The following is a 22,133-nucleotide window of genomic DNA, read 5'->3' as shown; positions in this document are numbered from 1 at the left end:
TTCTTTTTCCACCGCCTTTTCTTGTAAGAAGTGACGATGAAGCTCCTCTGCGAGATGAGCCATGAACACTCTTCTTTTCTCCGTGGACCCCGTACATGCCTTGCACAGTACGTGTGCATTGATCGCCGCCAGGTCAAGCTTGTTATAGCACAAGCAACCGGCCACCCATGTGTTCCTGCTCGCAATGAATAAGCTCACGCCTTCTGGTGCATGATGTCAGCATAGCAGCGGAGATAAAAGAAAAAGACAAATATATGGGACATTGGGTGTAAATTTATGGTACTTGTAAAAGATAGCCTTTTTCACTTTTATTCTCTCAGTCACGATTACACTGTCCCCCTCACCGCCACCCCCGATCTGACACTAACTAACAGCGCCAGCATAAATTCATACCCGATCTGACGCTGTTTGTTTTCAAATGATATTGCATTAGTGCTATGATGTTTTCTGATTGGTACTATTCAGGTCATCAAATTATTTCTTCAAAATGTCCCATATATTTGTGAAAAAAAATGCTAACTTTTACAAGTACTATAAATTTACAGTGGCTGTTACAAACGCAAATCAAATGTATGTTTTTATTGTATAACTTTATCAATAAGAGCAGCTCACTACTCAAAACGATAAAATATATGAGGCAGTGAGGATTGAACCGGGGGACTCTTGATTACAAGTCAGCAATTCTTACCACTGCGCCACGGAAGGCATTGCATTATCCTGGAACCTTTTGTAAAAGTGTTTATTTGATCTTTGGCCTTCAGGCTTCACACATTACAATTTGTCATTTATTACTAAAATATGATAAACGTTTCTGTTTTAACAATATATTTACACAGATTATTGTAGAAACGGAACACACATGAGATGCATGTGTTCCAAATAACAATCTATTTCCATTCTAAAACTCCAGCACTTCACTCCCAGATAATCAAGGCAGGAACTGGGAGAACTTTGTGCCCGTTCTGCGGTGGTGGGGGGATGGAATAGTAGGCTGCTTTCTGCTTGTCTTGATTGGCACATTTACAAGACAAAAGACGGTGACGGAGATGTGCGAAATGATTTAATTGGTAATTGTGATTGGTAAGTGATTGGTAATTCTAGTGTTAAACTAAAAACACTGATACCATGAATTTACTAAATGCCTTTTTATTCAGCACCAATATGAAGTGATGGCACATAGCAAGTTTGTGTTTTTCAGAGCAGAATTCTGGGTATAACATCTATTATTTAAACATCCTGTATAGTTTCATTAAATTATGTGGGAAAACCCTTCTGCACTTTCAAGACAAAAAATAATTTCATTATTGCCACTTTTGTCACATTATGGAATTAGTTACCTGAGAAGTAAACATTTGGACGTTAGCATCAATAGGCTTTATGCCCTAGGAACCAAGTTCCCCAAACAATTTATAACATGTCAGTAATTATTTACCACTCTGATGGTGATCTTTCTGATCATAAAATTGGTCATTACGATAGTAAGTGACAAGAAGAATTCATAATTAATTATGGTATTTGAGGGTTCTTCTAGAGTGCCTTTTACTCTTGCATGATTTGACTCAAAAACTAATCAGCATATTGTCATCTCATTGCAGGCTTAAGTTTCAAGTGTGGTATTTTTCCGTCCAGATGTTTTAGCTCTAGACCGTCCTCAAGCAAACTGTGACACACAGACACACACACCCATCATCAAGATATCAATATTTTTGGTATCGGGTACCCTAAAACTTTGAGATCCATCATAAACTGGAGATCGGAATTTTTGACGAATCGAAAGCTTTGCTCCTCCCCCATAGACGATAAGTTATGGTGGAGGAGGGTGCAAAGTAAAAATACACAATGTGTGCATGCTTAAAGATGGTGATGACAAATCAACAATAGTTTTGTATTGTCATGTATTTGAGTGAGTTGAAGTGATGGTAATATTATTTGTTCTTTAATTTAACTCTATTCATTGGTCCAAAAAATAAGTTTTCGCTTTCATCCTCCAATTGTTATAAACATGGTTAAAGTTGTCCATCCAACCCTCATTCCATTTCTGTCCAATTTATTCAGTGGAGCTTTGCTGGAAGCCATCACTAATTCTGGCTACAACTGAACACGACATCACCCTCACATACAGTAGCTTATAAGTGTGCCAACCAATTGTTCGATAGCTAACAGTACGGCTGGGTTTTTCCCCCCTTATGATCTGCACCCTAGACAAATGCCTAATTAATGGTGACACCGGCCCTGCTCCATATGTTCATTTAAAAATGCAATTTATTTAGTTATTTATTGAAAACATTCACATTGCTTTGAATAACTTTGAAGTGATATGACATGTAACACATTCAAGGATAGGTTTGGTATTTTTTAAGCTTTATTTCTTCACAATCATGGTATATATTAATTTGCTACATGGCAGGTGTGTTCTAAATTGAAGATTTGTTAATATCTTTTAATAAATATCAGTTTAAAATGGGCTTCCGTTTACCGTCACATATCGTTTCAAAAGTCTCACATTTTCACACGGAGCAGGTTGACATTGACATCCAAATTCACAGGCACCAGTGAGAAGACATTCATCCAGAATCTTGCAAATCAAGATATGCCCATCTTGGTTACTGTCTACAATAGTTAATGCCTACCTAATGATGGGAACTGCTTTAAGACTTTTTTTGCAGGTGATGGCATATAATTTGTCACTATGAATTGCACAATACAGTTACCCTTTACATGCTTGTAAGTTTGCATCTACTTTTGTGCATATTGTTTCTCCTTATATATGTTTGGTTTTGCCATACTTTCTTTATGACATATTTAGCTCTTTTTTTTATAAAAAACAATATATTTCCAGTAAGTAAAATTTTTCAGTGATAAAATCACAAAAGATTTGGCATCAGTTAACAGAATATTAAACACGAACAAATTCTTGCTTCATTTGGTAATATTTTTTTCATAGCCAGTTTGTAATTCTTGGTTTGACAGAAAAAAATGGAAACTAAGAAATAGTAGCTTCCCTAACAAAGACAGAATTCCAAATAAAAGAAGAATTTAGCTGGGATGAAAACCTGCAGTCACAGGGGACCCCCAGGACTGAACTGAACCACTGCTTTAAGTAATTATGACCTACAAAGTGTAAGATGGAAAAGAAAAAATCAGGCTAGTCAGTCCCAGGCACTCAAATGTTATTTTATAAAGCCCTTTTAACAGCAAACATCATTTGAGTGTGCTTTACAACCTAAAGTCAAAGTATTTAAAATAATTCTGCATTTGTGAGTGTTACCTTGCTTAATAAACAATGAGTGGATTTTGAAAAATTGTTGTGAAATGCAAAGTACCTGTATAAATTACTCTGTACAAAGTGTTTTACTTTAAGTCCAAATGGCTGGTGTGATTTATATGATATATCATATATCATAATTTAAATTATATATTTATGTGTACTGTATATGTAATGGAAAAAGCATTTACCTTACCTTAAATGTTTAAACATTTATTGCTGCACATTTTTGTTCTGCACATTTTTAACAGTTCACCAAACTGGCATTTCAAATACAGTATAGTCCTGATTCCCATAATTATTGTGATTCTAATGAAAATGTCTTAAATTGTATTATAGACTTTAAAATAAACCTTATGTTTTTCTGTTTGAGAAACATCCCATACTTGCACATTACTTATAAATGAAAAATGGCTTCTTGTATTTTGGTTCTTTAGTGACATTCTTGACAAATTTCTTGATTTTAGCCTGTCATTCAAGGACAGCACAGCAACAAATGTTCCTTACAAGGCAAGCTCTCTGCATTCTGCAGAAAAGTTATGGCCCACAAAGAACAGTTTGAAAAATGAAACTGTGAATAATTTTCATGCCTTTATGCATTTCTTGATGAAAAGGCATGTCTCAGAATCCCATTCTGGACATTGTTACACTTTAACTGTCAATTTGCAAAGTATTTTCCATGAGAACAGAATGCATCAGCAAAAACTGATAGAAAATTCATGCTATCAGTCAGCACTTTCCCATTTGCCCAACAGGTATGGATGAGTAAACTGCACACTGTCATGCTTTGGAGAGTTTTTTTTTCTGTTGGAATAACCATAGTCTGATATGTCTAAGCCATATACAGAACATTCTTATTTACAATACCAAAGGTGAGACAATGTTTTGAGGTCAGATTATGCATTAGGATGCAATGAAATCAACAATAAAAAAAACGGTAATTAGCTCTTTTCTGAATGGCTAAATTCATGCATTTTCTTATTTAAAATTTTGTGCTTATATATACAATTTTTCCAAAATGGGTAAAGTAACTTCACTTTTAATTTACACCATCACGTGACCAACATGTAAAATTATAAATTACATAAAGTATCTAAAGTTTTAACTTTATTGCATCAGCTAGGGTATGTATATGGAAATATACTTGATCCGTTGATGATGAGACCAACCCCATCTGCCTTCTAGATGCAATGCTCATTCTGGGGTTGTGGAGAAAACCAGTTGAATATTTCGTTCCATGCTGAGACATGACTGATTATTACAAATCCCAAAATGCACATTAACAGTGATCTTACCTCATACAAATATAAAAGTGTCTTGATTACCAACACAGAATAGTGTATTGAAATATGAAATGAACTTCAAATACATGTAAGGAAATGTGGCTTGGATTTGGTTGACATTTCTTTGATCAGCTTTTTTTTGTAGAAAAAGTCGCATACCCCAGCAGGCAGATAAGACAAATCTATCTGTAGACATGCAAAGATAATGTCAGGGCTTTTATGTGTGTTTTGTTTTGTTTGGACTTAGACTTTGTCTTTGTGTGACCTTCTTCTGCATACACTATATGGCCAAAAGTATGTGGACACTTCCCCAAATGTTTGAGTTTTGTTGTTTTAGCCACACCCATTGTTCATAGATAGATAGATAGATAGATAGATAGATAGATAGATAGATAGATAGATAGATAGATAGATAGATAGATAGATAGATAGATAGATACTTTATTAATCCCCAAGGGGAAATTCACATACTCCAGCAGCAGCATATTGATAAAAACAATATTAATTAAAGAGTGATGAAAATGCAGTGCATGTTAAAAGCGGTCTGTGCCTCCTAAAATCCACCACCAGCTCTTTGGTTTTGCTGGTGTTCAGTTGTAGGTGGTTTGAGTCGCACCATTTAACAAAGTCCTTGATTAGGTTCCTATACTTCTCCTCCTGCCCACTCCTGATGCTGCCCACGATAGAAGTGTCATCAGCAAACTTTTGCACATTGCAGGACTCCGAGTTGTATTGGAAGTCCGATGTATATAGACTGAACAGGACTGGAGAAAGCACAGTCCCCTGCGGCGCTCCTGTGCTGCTGACCCCAATGTGAGACCTGCAGTTCCCGAGACGCACATACTGAGGTCTGTCTGTAAGATAGTCCACGATCCATGCCACCAGGTATGAATCTACTCCTATCTCTGTCAGCTTGTCCCTAAGGAGCAGAGGCTGGATGGTGCTGAAGGCGCTAGAGAAATACAGAAGCATAATTCTTACTGCACCACTGCCTCTGTCCAAGTGAGAGAGGGATCGGTGTAACATGTAGATGATGGCATCCTCTGCTCCCATCTTCTTCTGGTATGCAAACTGCAGAGGGTCGAGGGCATGGCAGATCTGTGCCCTCAGGTGGTGAAGCAGAGGCCGCTCCATGGTCTTCATCACATGTGACGTCAGGGTGACAAGCCTGAAGTCATGCATCTCACCAGGATGTGATACCTTTGGGACTGGGATGATCCACCATGTTTTCCAAAGTTTCGGGACTCTCTCCTGTTCCAGGCTCAAGTTGAAGATGCGCTGTAGAGGACTCCCCAGCTCCAACACACAGGCCATCAACAGTCGTGGCTATACTCCATCTGGACCCACTGCTTTTCTGGCATGAAGTCTCCTCAGCTCTCTGTTTACCTGGGCTGCTGTAATTGTGGGTGGGGGGAAACTCTCTCCTATGCTGGTATCAGTAGAAGGATGGGTGGAGGATGAAGTACTCCCAGGTGAGAGTGGGTTAGGGTGGTCAAACCTGCTAAAAAAGTTGTTCATCAGGTTTGCTTTCTTCTTGTCTCTCTCGATGAAGACACCCTGCTTTGAGCTGCAGCCAATGATGATCTTCATCCGATCCCACACTTCCTTCATGCTGTTATTCTGCAACTTTTGCTCCAGCTTTCTCCTGTACTGCTCCTTTGCCACCCTGAGCTGGACCCGGACTTCCTTCTGCATGCGTTTCAGCTCATTCTGATCACCACCTTTAAAAGCCCTTTTCTTCTGGTTCAAAAGGCCCTTGATGTCACTTGTAATCCATTACTTGTTGATAGCATAGCAGCGTACTGTTCTTACTGGAACTACAATGTCCATACAGAACTTGATGTAATCAGTAGTGCAGTCAACAACCTCCTCAATGTTCTCACTATGTGACCCCTGCAAGATATCCCAGGTATATATATATATATATATATATATATATATATATTGCAACCATTCTATGATCTGCTCTTCACAAACTGAGGGCACCGTGGCGGATGTTAGCAGATTGCTGGCCAACCACAAAGCGTTACCTGGTAGGTAACCACCCACACTAACAGATTGTGACACAGACTTCGAATGCCGTGAATGTAATTACCCCGATCTACATGCTGTCGAATAAACGAACCACACGCCGTGGCGCAACGTTAGGGGCATCGCCGCTGACGTCCGAGGTTCGATTCCCGAGAGGGAGTGCAGTGGAGTGTGTACACCTGATGAGCCCAGAATGAGGGCAAAACACGTGTCGTGTACTCTTTGCATTTATTTGACAGTAAAACTATTGCAACCATTCTATGATCTGCTCTTCACAAACTGAGGGCACCGTGGCGGATGTTAGCAGATTGCTGGCCAACCACAAAGCGTTACCTGGTAGGTAACCACCCACACTAACAGATTGTGACACAGACTTCGAATGCTGTGAATATATATATATATATATATATATATATATATATATATATATATTAGGTGCATTAAATCAAAAACATATGCAATTTCTATTGACAAACATTGGTAGTCGTACTGAAGAGCTCAGTGACCTTGGCACTGTCATAGAATGCTAGCTTTGCCACAAATCAGTATGTCTAATTTCTGCTCTTCTAGGCCTGCCCCAGTCACCGGTAAGTGCTATTAATGTGAAGTGGAAGTGCCTAGGAGCAGTAACAGCTTGACCACAAAATGGCAGATCACACAAAGTCACAGAAAAGGGCAACTGAGTGCTGAAGTGCATAGCACATAAAAAACGCCTATCCTTTCTTGCATCACTCACAACAGAGTTCCAAACTGTCCCTGGAAGCATCATCAGCACAATAACTGCATCAGGAGCTTCATGAAATGGATTTCCATGGCTGGAGAGCTGCACACAAGCCTAAGATCACAATGTGCAATGCCATGCATCAGCTGGAGAGGTGTAAAGCACTCTTCCCATGGATGGTTGAGTGATGAATCACGCTTCGCTATCTGGCAGTCTGACGCTACCTTCTGAAATACATAGCTAATACTGCAACAGTTTGGTGGAGAACGGATAATGGTCTGAGGTTGTTTTTCAGGGTCTGGACTAGGCCCTTTGGTTCCAGTGATGGGCACTGTTAATAATACAGCAAACAAAGACATTTTAGACAATTGTGCACTTCTAGTTTTGTGGCTACAGTTTAGGTAAGGCTGCTTTCTGTTCCAGCATGTCTGTGTCCCTGTGCACAAAGCCAGTTCAATAAAGACATAGTTTGACGAGTCTAGTGAAGAACTCGAGTGGTCTGCATATACCCTTCTAAATATCTTTGGGGTGAATTGTAAAACTGATTGTGAGTTTGGTGTTCTTGTCCAACATCAGTACCTGACTTCACACATGCTCTTTTGGCCAAATAGGCACAAATTCCCATAGACACACTCCAGAATCTCCCAAAAAAGTGGAGGCTGATATATTCACAAAATGGGGGGGGGGGGGGGGGGGGGATTGGGTACACAGGGGCAACACCCTATTAATGGCCATAGTTTTAGAATGTCTAACATGCTTATATAGGTGTGATGGTCAGATGTCCAAAAACCTTTGGCCATATATTGTATTTGTTCTCAATTATTATAATTTGTAATAAAATATGGTTATGTCAGGTGTTATGGGGAAAGGGCCTTAATATTTTAGGAAGAAAGCTAAGATGAGAGACCCATTTGTCAAACGATTTTCTGCTCAGTGCTCAATGATCCAGCAAGATCTTCTTATTAGATAAAGATCAAGTAGCAATTACAGCTCTTTTCTCCTCTTAATTGTTACACCGCCACCAGTTAAATGAAAGAATTTCCCTAATGTATCCATTTTCCTTTCATTATTAGGGGGCTGCTTTTGTTTTTGTATCAAAAAGACTGTAAGCCAAACATATAATGAAATTGTAAATTTACAGTTCCTTTATTTGGCTGGTGCTGTTTGCTCCTCTATTGTATGTGTTTACAGTATAATAATATCTAATATATAATAATATATTTACATAAAACTGAATGTGACAATCTAATTAGCACGTGGGGTTTATGTGTTTTTTTTTTCTTTTTTATCCAAACTCTTGGAATGTTAACTATTGAATAAAATGGTAACCTGCAAACAAGTATTCTTTATTTATTGTATGAACTTCAGATTAAATACAGCATTACCAAAAAGATTAAAGCAGTTGCATTAATGAATTCTAAGGGCATTGATTTCAAAACAATGTATCAATTTAACAAACTAATTATCCTTGTAGACATTTGTTTGACTTTTCAGATATCAATTGCTGATGATGAGGAATCCTCATAAATCAGATTACAACAGATGAGAACTGATTTGTAAGTCAGAGGTCTGATGTAATTTAAAGGTGTGTGCCAGACAACACTGTGGAGTCCTTCAGCATCTTATCTATTCACCCTTCATCTGAACCTGCATAGGGTGCCTCAAGTGTGAACAATACTCTTCATAGTTACATTGCCTAAAAATGTGTGTCCAGTGTAATTAAGGACTACAGAGCAGTTCTTACATCATAAAGATCTTTGAAAGACTGGTCCTGAAACAATAACAGCTTCTGGTTGCACATACTTAATCCCTTGGAATTTGCCCACTACACACAAACGGGAGTAGATATGCTCCACAGACCGTACTATTACCTGAATAATGCCTAATGTTAGGATTGTTTGCCTATTTTTTTAATTCTCCTGTGCTTTTAACACTCTTGAGCTTCTCTGGTTGGATTATAGTGATGCAAGTAGATACCCACACAGTGTCTTAGATCATGGAATATCATGCTAACAGCAGTTAATAAGTCCCCAGAAAGTGGGTAATAGATGGTGGTGAGCAACACTCTATTATATGTCATGTCTCCCTTTCTCTTCAACATGGATTTAAGTAAAACTCCAATTTATGCCATCCACAGACATTTGGGAGACTTCAATGCAGGTTGCATTTGGAACAGTCAGCATGTTGCAGAAAGATGGAGGAGGACTGGGTTATGTGGTGTAGGGAGAACTATCTGGGTTTGAACTTTATAAAGATAAAGTAGCTGATGATGAACTTTCCAGCGTGTTAGGGTTCTCCTGAGATCACCATAATTTCAGAGGAGGTGGTGTGAACTTATAAATACTTGGAGGTCAATCAGAATAATAGAGTGGATGGCACATACATGTTGTACAGAAACATTCAGAGCTCTTTTCTGAGGAGTCTCAAGGTTTAATGTATGTTACAACCTCCTGGTAAAGTAACACCAGCATACAATGGCCAGTGTACTGTTCTTCAATGTGGTCTGCTAAAGAAGTACAGTGATCCCTCGCTATATCGCGCTTCGCCTTTCGCAGCTTCACTCTATCGCGGATTTTATATGTAAGCATATTTAAATATATATCGCAGATTTTTTGCTGGTTCGCGGATTTCTGAGGACAATGGGTCTTTTAATTTCTGGTACATGCTTCCTCAGTTGGTTTGCCCAGTTGATTTCATACAAGGGGCGCTATTGGCAGATGGCTGAGAAGAAACCCAACTTACTTTCTCTCTCTCTCTTGCGCTGCCTTTCTCTTATCCTGACGTAGGGGGTGTGAGCAGGGGGGCTGTTCGCACACCTAGACGATACGGACGCTCGTCTAAAAATGCTGAAAGATTATCTTCACGTTGCTACCTTCTGTGCAGCTGCTTAGTGAAGCGACATGCTGCACAGTGCTTCGCATACTTAAAAGCTCAAAGGGCACGTATTGATTTTTGACTTTGTTTTTCTCTCTCTCTCTCTCTCCCTCCTCCTGACGGAGGGGGTGTGAGCTGCTGCCTTCAACAGCTTTCTGCCGCGGTGCTTCGCATACTTAAAAGCCAAACAGCCCTATTGATTTGTTTGTTTTCCTCTCTGTTTCCTTTGAAGGGGAAGATATGTTTGCATTCTTTTAATTGTGAGACAGAACTGTCATCTCTGTCTTGTCATGGAGCACAGTTTAAACTTTTGAAAAAGAGACAAAGGTTTATTTGCAGTGTTTGAATAACGTTCCTGTCTCTCTACAACCTCCTGTGTTTCTGCGCAAATCTGTGACCCAAGCATGACAATATAAAAATAACCATATAAACATATGGTTTCTACTTAGCGGATTTTCTTATTTCGCGGGTGGCTCTGGAACGCAACCCCCGCGATGGAGGAGGGATTACTGTAATACTAGGTCAGGGGATGCCACAGTCTTGAATAAAATGTATGCATTTTTACCTGGTCATGAGCTTTGTCAGATGTTAAATTTCAACTTACCCAGTTCCACTACGTCTCCTAACCAACGACAGTATAGGAGCATCGACTACTAATATGACTCCAATTTATTGAGTTTGGTCTATGAGACCAATTTTATCTTTATGATATAAGTCATAATTATATGTCACTGTAATAACTGAATTAGCCTGACTTTCTGTTGTTTGTAAAGCTTTGGTTCACATACCTCTAGAAAGCAACAGAAAAAGCTGAAGTTGCTTTGTAACGTCAGAGGTTAAGGCTGTTTAACTACCATATTCTCTACAATAACAACTCATGGTCTAAGTTGCTACCTTAGCTTGTGTTACATAAATAACATTAAATATGCAACTTTTGATGCTAAATGCTGTTCCTTGGTGTGTTTTTTTGAATAAAAACCTCAGAGGCTAGATGGCTTAACTTAACATGTGTTACATTTAATTCAAAGAGTAACTGTTGACAAATGCTCACCAAATAAGTATATTCACACTGTGAATCTCTGAGGTTGAGAGATTTGTCCACAGTTAAAGGGTATACACCTTTTCAGCATCAATTACAATGACAGCAGGCAGATAGTCAGTACAATAATTGACAATTTATTAATAGCAAACTCAAAATATACACAGTAACAAAAATAGAATAAATTTTAAATAAACGGCAAGATTTGGAATACTAGAAATGCACAACGTGCATTCCAGAAGTCAGAGATACTAATCTTCCCTTTTTACATTTGAAACTTACCCTTACTGTATATACCCTAAAAAGTTAGTCAGAGATAAAAGCCCATCCAAAGTTCATCCAATGGGACAATGCACAATGAAGATGAGGATGTTCATGAGTTAATACCGGTTCCTTTTGCTGCCAAGAAATACAAACAATGGGACGAAGAGGCTGACACTTCAAAAGTAATAAAATCCACAGTTTTATTTGGGGAAAGCTTCATTCATATGCATAATTATAGAAATATTTTGCAGAGATATAATAACAGACACATACCCCTCAGAAAGATTCACCAAGAGATTAGCATTAATTTAACACCAAACATTCCTATGACAATACTAAACATGTCATAGGAATTCTTAAAATAATTCCAGTGAACTAAGAAGATATTAAACTCGTTGACTGTCCATTTGTTGAAGTATTAGAATACTTCTAACAGCTGCAATATAGGTTTATTGCAGATGTACTTTGTTTATGCCACCTGCTCTAATTTGATATAAAATGATCAGAAATGTGAATAGTATTGCAGAACTAACACAGTCTATCTATCTATCTATCTATCTATCTATCTATCTATCTATCTATCTATCTATCTATCTATCTATCTATCTATCTATCTATCTATTGTTACTTTGGGTAGTGGACAAATAGAAGATGATGGTGCAATTAGAGGCTATCATGGGTAATGCTGCCCATACTCTCCATGACTTCTTGTCCTTACATATTTTTCACCAGTAATTCGTTTTAATATGTGTTTTGTTGTCTAAAAACATTAAGCTTCATATTGCATCCATAACTTGTGTTGATTTACAACATAGACAGTTAAAACAGAATACTGGCATAAGGATTATAGTGAACTACTTACATTATTAGACAATTATTATTGTTGCATATTGTACGAGTCTCATTTGCAGTTTACTTTTGATTTTCTTACCGTTTTGCTGTATATCTTATGCTAAATGTATTAGTAGTGGTGGTACCCAGAAGTATTGTCATGCCATGTGTACAGAGTACAGTGAAATTTTTACTTGTCTCACCAACATGCAACAACATTTCGCAAGTGTCTGCTACCACGTGTGGTGAAGCATGTTATGGTGTGAGGCTGCAGGCAGGTGCAGATCGCACTCTGTGGGTATGCATGCTCTTGTGGTCCCAGCATGTTAAATGAGGTGATTAGGGCTGGTTGCACTAGCATTTGTGTGCACTATTGGTTCTAGTTGCCTCATTGACTCTCTGCATGTCATAACTGAGATGCTGAGCCCATGGAGGTGTAAGAGTAGCCTGAGAAGGAAAAGGGGAGAGATCTCAATAGAAAGGTAAAATGGCAGAATCATGAAGATGAGCCATCGTGATGGAAGGGAGGCAGAGCAGTCAGTGGCCTGTTGAGGGAGTGAACGGAAAGGCACTCCAAGGGAGGATCACTCCAGCTGACTGAGTATCATGGAGCAGCAATAGCATTTGAGTACCCTGAGGTCCTGCAGACAGCAACAGAGCTGGCAGGAAAGTGGGAGCTGGTGTCCGAGCATGTAGACTCCAATGAAGGTAGACAGGACTGGAGCCAGAGAGTGTGACCACAGCTGTCGTTGTCCCTGCAGGCTACAAGACTTGGCAAGGGTGAGCTAGACCTGATGTTTTCATAGTTTTATATTTGGATTTTATGGGATTTATTTATGGTTAATTTTATCCCCATGATAAGCACAGGTTTTAGAGAGTATTTATCGACTTTATTTAATTGAAGCACTGCACTTTGGGGATTTGAACCCTTGTTAGATGGGAATAAAAGCACCCAAGTGCTTTCTTCACCTACATTTGCACGGCTCATCCCAGATATGTTATTGACAGTTCTGGGTTCAAATGGTGTTAAGGCTGATGCAGCCAAACCAAACACTCACACCATAATAAATAAGAATGGATTAAAACACATAGCTTCAGTTTATTTAATAGAAAACAAAAATCATCATAGCTGGTGTCAGCTTTCATACCTTATGTTCAGTGATGCTCTCAGTTCATGAGACCTTGTTTAAAAATCCGGTGGAAAAATTCCTGTATAGCTAGCTAGTCCGGCAGGTCTTGTCCCTGAATGTTTTGGATAATTTCAATTTAGAAAAAAAAACACTGTATATGATACAACATTTTAGGATGAAATACAGCATTTATACAAGAAAGAGATGAACACAAAAGTAAAAGCAAAACGAAAAAAAAAATTGGATTTTAAAGGTCAATGTTTCTGATGGTTCTTTCTAGATAGATAGATAGATAGATAGATAGATAGATAGATAGATAGATAGATAGATAGATAGATAGATAGATAGATAGATAGATCTGCGGTGGGCTGGCGCCCTACCTGGGGTTTGTTTCCTGCCTTGCGCCCTGTGTTGGCTGGGACTGGCTCCAGCAGACCCCCGTGACCCTGTAGTTAGGATATAGCGGGTTGGATAATGGATGGATGGATGGGTGGATAGATAGATACTTTATTAATCCCCAAAGGGAAATTCACATACAGCAGCAGCAGCAGCATACTGATAAAAACAATATTAATTAAAGAGTGATAAAAACACAGTGCAAGTTAAAAAGTGCAATGTGGAGAGTGTGAGGCAGGTATAACAGTCAATAACATTGTATATATAATATTACCGTTTACTCCCCCGGGTGGAACTGAAGAGTCACATAGTGTGGGGGAGGAACGATCTCCTCAGTCTGTCAGTGGAGCAGGACAGTGACAGCAGTCTGTCGCTGAAGCTGCTCCTCTGTCTGGAGATGATACTGTTCAGTGAATGCAGTGGATTCTCCATGATTGACTGGAGCCTGCTCAGCGCCCGTCACTCCGCCACAGATGTCAAACTGTCTAGCTCAGTGCCTACATTAGATCCTGCCTTCCTCACCAGTTTGTCCAGGCATGAGGCGTCCCTCTTCTTTATGCTGCCTCCCCAGCACACCACCGCAAAGAAGAGGGCCCTCACCACAACCGTCTGATAGAACATCTGCAGCATTTTATTGCAGATGTTGAAAGACACCAGCTTTCTAAGGAAGTATAGTCGACTCTGTCCTCTCTTGCACAGAGCATCAGTATTGGCAGTCCAGTCCAGTTTATCATTTAGCTGCACTCCCAGGTATTTATAGGTCTGTACCCTCTGCACACAGTCACATCTGATAATCACAGGGTCCATGAGGGGCCTGGGCCTCCTAAAATCCACCACCAGCTCTTTGGTTTTGCTGGTGTTCAGTTGTAGGTGGTTTGAGTCGCACCATTCAACAAAGTCCTTGATTAGGTTCCTCCTGCCCACTCCTGATGCAGCCCATGATAGCAGTGTCGTCAGCGAACTTTTGCACATGGCAGGACTCCGAGTTGTATTGGAAGTCCAATGTATATAGGCTGAAAAAGACCAGACAAAATGTAGTCTCCTGAGGTGCTCCTGTGCTGCTGACCACAATGTCAGACCTGCAGTTCCCGAGTCGCACATACTGAGGTCTGTCTGTAAGATAGTTCACGATCCATGCCACCAGGTATGAATCTACTCCCATCTCTGTCAGCTTGACCCTAAGGAGAAGAGGTTGGATGGTGTTGAAGGCGCTAGAGAAGTCCAGAAACATAATTCTTACTGCATCACTGCCTCTGTCCAAGTGGAGTGGGATCGGTGTAGCATGTAGATGATTGCATCTCGCACCTTCTCCATGGTCTTCATCACATGTGACATCAGGGCGACAGGCCGGAAGTCAGTCAGCTCACTAGGACGTGATACCTTTGGGACTGGGGTGATGCAAGATGTTTTCCAAACCCTCGGGACTTTCCCCTGTTCCAGGCTCAGGTTGAAGATGCACTGTAGAGGACTCCCCAGCTCCAACGCACAAGCCTTCAACAGTCATGGTGATAGTCCATCTGGACCCACTGTTTTGCTGGCACAAAGTCTCCTCAGCTCTCTGCTTACCTGGGCTGCTTTAATTGTGGGTGGGGGAAAACTCTCTCCAATGCTGGTATCAGCAGAAGGATGGGTGGAGGATGCAGTACTCTGAGGTGAGAGTGAGAGTGGGTTAGGGTGGTCAAACCTGCTAAAAAAGTTGTTCATCAGTTTGCTTTCTCCCTGTCTCTCTCGATGGAGGCACCCCGCTTTGAGCTGCAGCCAGTGATGATCTTCATCCCATCCTACACTTCCTTCATGCTGTTATTCTGCAACTTTTGCTCCAGTATTCTTCTGTACTGCTCCTTCGCCACCCTGAACTGGACTCGGAGTTCCTTCTGTACGCGGTTGAGCTCATGGTGATCACTGCCTTTAAAAGCCCTTTTCTTCTGGTTCAAAAGGCCCTTGATGTCACTTGTAATCCATGGCTTGTTGTTAGCATAGCAGCGTACTGTCCTTACTGGAACTACAATGTCCATACAGAAGTTGATGTAGTCAGTAGTGCAGTCAACAACCTCCTCAATGTTCTCACTATGTGACCCCTGCAGGATATCCCAGTCTGTAGTTCCAAAGCAGTCTCTCAGAGCCTGCTCTGCCTCAGGGGACCACTTCCTGAATGACCGTGTGGTTGTAGGTAGTTCCCTCACTCTGTGGTTGTAGTGAGGCTGAAGCAGAACCAGGTTATGATCTGCTTTCCTAAACGCAGGCAGCGGGGTGGCGCTGTATGCGTCCTTAACGTTTGCATACAGTAGGTCAATAGTCCTGTTTCCTCGGGTGTTACAATCCACATACTGGGAGAAGGCAGGTAATGTTTGTCCAGCATCACATGGTTAAAATCTCCAGAGATTAGCACAAGCGCCTCAGGGTGCTGTGTTTGTAGTTTAGCAACAACAAATTGGATGGATTCTATCAATCTATTGTAACAAAAGCACTCTCTTGGCGCCCGACCCAACACAGATGGACACGGAGGCACAAGTAAAATAAAACACAAATTTATTTTTCTTCAGCTGGAGGGCACGTATTCCCCATGTCCCCCTGCCATAGCACAGTCCCAAAACACCAACACAATACAAAAGACATATCCTCCACACCTCCCAGGCAGGTTCGTTATCCTCCTCCTCTCGACTCTGGCACCTTGATTAGTGGCTGCAGGCTTGTTTTATAGCCCACCCAGAAGTGCTCCAGGTGGTAATTGGCCTAATTAGGCTGCACTTCCGGGTGTGGCCACGTTACAGCCCACACCGGCTCAGGAGGCCTTGCAGCTCCCCCTGGCAGTGGCCACGGAGCCCAACAGGGATGAGCTCCAGTGTAACAAAATTGTGGCCCCGATGCAACTCAGTGGGGCTGCTACCAAGTGTTCCGGGGGATGTAATGTGAATCCCATGGTTGCTTCCCCGGATCCAGTGCCAAAGCGGTGTCCTGGCCAACCATGGACCCCGGCCGTCCGCCACACTATATATCTATCTTCAAGTAAGATGATTAGACAAATCTGATTTTAGACAAAGAGACAAATTTATATGAGCAGCTGCAAAAACATAAGATGCAAGTTGAGTATACATTTAAATTTTAGGTTACTTAAATTACAGTTTTGCAAAACTGCATAATACAAAATACTTAGTAAACCATTTGCATATGTATTAAAAAAATCCACATATGAAAGTGAATCTTATCTGGGTTTAATAATGATGAAAATGCCTCACCCCAAATGCAAGCCATTTTTGTGTTGGCAAACCTTTAGAGTGACACTTTAATACGTTTTACTCAGCCTTTATTCATCAATATCCCACCACTCTGCAACTCATGGAGTGCAAAGTTGCATGAAATCACAATGAAGCCACAATGAAAATTCGAACAAAGTCATGCCTATTTGGATTACAAAAGACTCATTCCCCAAATCCTCTTCTCAACCCCTGCCCCCCAGGACTCTCACAACAGATTCTGTGCATGTACTTATTCATTCATTATCACAAAATGCAGGTTGGATGGCTGTTTGTGCAAAACTGCTTGGGAAAACTTCACCATGAAAGGTACTAAATAAAATTATTATTTGTAACACCAGTAGGACTTTACCCAACCACCCATTCACAGTGTTAACACACTTGAACCACATTTAGGGTCACTGGTGGCCGTCGCAACAGCACTGAGCTAAAGGCAGTTAACAACTTTGATAGGGATCCTATCAGGCACACACCCATACTCTTCTTAGCACCGTAGTTTAAAGTAATTAGTTTATCTAATGCATGTGGGAGAAGAAACAAAGAGCAAACCACACTGACAAAGAGAGATTGTGTAAAGTCCACAGACTGTGATTAAGACGAGAGTGCACTGCTGACTTCTATACCAATGTGCTGCCCCAATACTCCATTGTGATTAATTAAATTCATTAATTTATTATGTACACCTGCTTTTTACATCACAGAAATGTTGCAGAAGGAAGGAATTAACCCTTTATAGGGCTAGCAGTCCATCAGAAGGCAATTTAAAAAATATTATTTAATATTCAGACACTATTAGACTTCTCATATTCTTACACAAGATCATATAATATCCCTTTTGCAGTTTTAATGTAAAGAAATAATACTAAATCATCATTATAAATGTTAAAATATCACAGCTATTCTGTCTAAGCAGCATACATCTCATGGAAAAATTTTAATTTACATTACCATTACTTCTTTCCAAATTGATGGCTTCCTTAGATACACAAAATGTACATGCACACAATCACATTCTGACATTTTATTGTAGTACAGCTCATCCTTTCTAAGTGACAGATATACTTAGGTTATCAAGTTATTGAACACAGATCTCAGGTACAAGTAGAAATGAGTTTTGGCAATTTCTGCCTCAAGGAGTTATAAAAAAAAAGATGACAATTCTTTTCATCATCAGAAATATTTGCTGTAAGATCATTTAGTTGCTTTTGTCAGCGCAGGGTCTCAGGAAGCTTGAAGGTATCCTGACAGCAGTGATTTAACGTAGCGTAGCCTGCCTAGGGCAGATGACTGGTATTTGTTCTGATTACTTACTCATGTAGCCTATTTATAGATGACATTTAGCCTGACAGTATACAGGAGGAAACTCACATGAACACAGGTAGAATGTACAACCTCCACATAGAAGACAAGCCAGCTGGAAGTTACAGTAAATCAGCCGTGTAGACTAGTAGTAAAGAGATTGAATTCTAAAGCACCAGGATGCTGATTCAGTCCCTACTCCTAAATCACTGTGCAACACTTAAAGTCAAGGGAAAAAGTAAGTACACCCCATGAAATGTTTTATCTTTCATAATATATGCAGACATATCAAGATTTGATTTTGATTTCATTTAAACAGTATCCATAGATAAAGGTGATTTTGCAATAATTTATTCAATGAAAATAAAAACAGATATGTCATTTTCATCTTTGAAAAAAGTAAGCACACCCTTGGGTCTAATAGCTGGTATTGCCACATTTTCCAGAAACAGCCTAAAGTAGGTATATCCTATAACTAGCACCCAGTCTATGACATCAATTCAGAGAATTTTTTTCCAACTACTCCATGTAGAATGCTTTCAGCTGTGTAATATGTAAGCGGTCTCTTGTGTGCATAGCCTGTTTCAAATCCTCCTACAGCATCACGATGGATCCCATCTTTTAGACTTGGCCATTCCCGAACTCTTCATTATTTTCTTTTTAGCCATTGCTTGATGGATTTACCTTTATGTTTAGGGTCATCTTCATGTTGAAAGGTCCACTTTCAGGAGACCTTCAACATTCTGACAGATGGTCTCTCACATTAAACTCAAACAACCTCTGGTATTATGAAGAAATTATAGAGAATTCTATGATGGTGAGCTACCCATGCTCTGCATCCACAAACCATAATAGTTCCACCACCATAATTACAGTTGGTATCAGGTTCTTATGGTCAAATGTTGTCTTTGGTTTTTGCCATACATATCTGATACTGTGGTGAAAAAACTCTATCTTTGCCTTATCTGTCCAGAGCATAGTGGTCCAGAAGTCCTAGTTTTTGTCTAAGTCTTCATGGGAGAACTTTAGTATATCTTCTGATCTTCATTCTGGATAGCAAAGTTTTCCTCCTGGTACATCTCCCATGTAGATCTAGTTCTGTGCAAGTTCTTTCTAATTGTAGACTTCTGTTCTTTGACATCAATAATCAGCTAAACCTTCTCTGTAGTCCTCACAGGTGGTGCAGTTGTAGTGCTGCTGCTTTGCAGTAAGGAGACTGTGGAAGATTGTAGGTTCGCTTCCCGGTTCCTCCCTGTGTGGGTAGTGCTTTGAGTACTGAGAAAAGTGCTATATAAATGTAATTATTTATTATTATTATTAATATACATTGGGTAGGGAAAGTAGTTGAGTGTTCAGCTTGATGGAGTTTTTTAAGCACAATGTCTGCATGACTGTGATGATTGTTATAATGAACTGTACTCTTTGTGTTCTGATCTCTTTATACTGATGGCCCTCAGGTTACAAATGAAATCTGTTTCTGCCGATGTTCGTAACCAGATTTTGTATGTTAAGTCAGAATGTACACTGAAAATGTCTACTGATGGAAATATCATCAAAAAAGAAATCATGTTTTATATTTATATCATAGACATTTCAATCTTAATAAAATGACAGTGAAGTCATAAAACAAATAAATTAACCTAAAATATACCACGGTTCTGTATGATAAGTTGACCTTGTGCTTAAACACCCAACAACAACTTTTTGGTAATGATACAGTACCTCATGGTACCTACCTTCATGGAGTTCAAAAATGCATAATGATTACATGAAAAACCATCACTAAATAACAATTGATCCCTCAGCAGAGATGTGCTGTTTTGCTGAGGAATCTGTAAAAGTGTCACCCCCCACCTCTCTCTCAGCAACTATACTGTATGAAATAGCACAGCTGGGAATTCCTACTTGGGATGCTGGAAATCACATGTATTGATTTCCACTACTCAGCTAAACAGCCAGCAACTGATTGTGCTGCTTAACTGTGTCTGCATGTGATCAAGTGTTGTAGGTTACTTTCGGGAACCCACGCGTACAAAAGCACAAGATGATTGAAAATGGTGACAAAATCAGAATTTTGCAATATTGTTCCTCACTGGTTGCTTTTGTTAGAGCAGCCAAAAAAAAAAAAACACAGGAAAAACATCATTAAGCATCTACACCTCAGCAAGGTATTGTCAGTTGGTATGCCTCGAACGACAGCTAATGTTCCCCAGTCACACTGCTTTCACTATCATGCGACCATACATGTCTGTCCACCAAGCAAGTGGTGATGTTGGAGATGACAATCCCATGAGGAGAACATCTAGAAGAGGCCTCTGAGACGAAGCTCACCAAATATGCGGGACTGGTCAGAAGATGCCAGCCAGCAGGATGGAGAACCAGGTGCCTTCCTGTGGACGTTGGCTGCAGGGGCGTTGCAGTTTGCTCTGTAAACAAAGCCCTCAGTTTTCTGGACATATGAGGCAGTGGGAGGAGAAGAGCCATCCACAAGACCACTGAAGTGACAGAGAGAGCCTGTCGATGGATGGCCTCATGAAAGAATAGAGTCAGGGTCTTAGTAGCTAGCGTACAAACTGGACAACAAGCTGCTGATTACAGTCCCATCTGTGTCACCTGGATGAGAGAGTATGATGTTGAAAGACTCAAAACGCCTAATGATTCCAGGAACATCATTGATGATGTGTCTGATAGCATCAGTAGATGTATTAAATAAAATACAGCTGCTGTGGATTTAACAAAAAGTAGATTTATTAATTTGAAAGTAAAAAATGGAAATTGCTAGATGAAAATGAATTGAAATGAATGTGAAAAAACATTGGGGCTTTTATGTGCTTATTTGTATCTTACTGTAAGCCAAGATTGCTGTAGCCTGTAATAAAAAAATAATAAATAGAAACACGCATCATACTGTATATAATGAAAATGATTTTTTAACAAATACCTTAACAAGTTAGTTTCATTTTGTTGCTTAAGTCTATCTCTATCATAAACTGTTCAAAAAGACAATATTTTTAAAATTCATGTCTGTAGCAGAAATACATGTCATTTCTATTATATGCCAGTTTATAAGCTAAACATTTTTTTAATCTTCCCATTACAGGCACTATGCGTTACTTTCAGTGTGTATTTGTGGATGGAAATAATGGCTACCACGCTGGTTTCCCCTTTCCAATGCTAAACCCAAATCCACAGTCACTGAAGAGAGAGACAAGAGCACCGGGACATTAACACCAAGGAGTCAGAGGGATTTTTGGAAATTTGCACTACAAACCTTGTTGTGGGGCTTTCGGTCATGCTAGAGTGATCAGAGATGGATATCGGCATTTTAAACAGTTCTCTGCTGACTGGAGAGATGGATGACTGGAAGGATGAACAGTTTTGGTTTTTTTTTTGCTTTATTTTCCTTGTCTAGAAGAGTGAACCACCTTCAGTGATAAGGATGATTTAAGTGCTCCATTCTGATTAGGAGCCTGGTGCTGTTGCTGCATTGCTTTTAAATACGCTTTTCTTTGTGTTTTTTGTTTCCTGTTAGTAAAATACAGAATATGAAAGGTTGGTTTCTTGCAAGGGAAATTCAAACAACTCAGGTTTAGTTTTTAGCAAGTTCACCACAAATAATTATCAGTAGTAACCAGACAGAATTAAACTTCATATACATTTTCAGACCCCTCTTGACAATTAAACAGATATAACAAATGTAAGTTGTGCTGAGTATACACTGGCTTACAAAATTACTTCTAGACTGT

General features: G+C 39.7%; 1 protein-coding gene across 1 annotated transcript in view; it reads left to right on the top strand.

The window, feature by feature from the left end:
* Positions 1-21,908, top strand: part of trdn (triadin) — a 456,738-nt gene extending 434,830 nt beyond the window's left edge. Inside the window, exon 47 of the mRNA XM_051924220.1 lies at positions 21,488-21,908. Within this exon, the coding sequence (XP_051780180.1) occupies positions 21,488-21,615 (128 nt within the window). The 3' untranslated portion in view covers positions 21,616-21,908. The remainder of the gene's footprint in view (positions 1-21,487) is intronic.
* The last annotated feature ends 225 nt before the right edge of the window (positions 21,909-22,133 follow it).

This window comes from Erpetoichthys calabaricus, chromosome 3, assembly GCF_900747795.2.
Source record: "Erpetoichthys calabaricus chromosome 3, fErpCal1.3, whole genome shotgun sequence".
Classification (NCBI taxonomy): Eukaryota; Metazoa; Chordata; class Cladistia; order Polypteriformes; family Polypteridae; genus Erpetoichthys; species Erpetoichthys calabaricus.
This window is presented reverse-complemented; position numbering and strand designations above follow the sequence as displayed.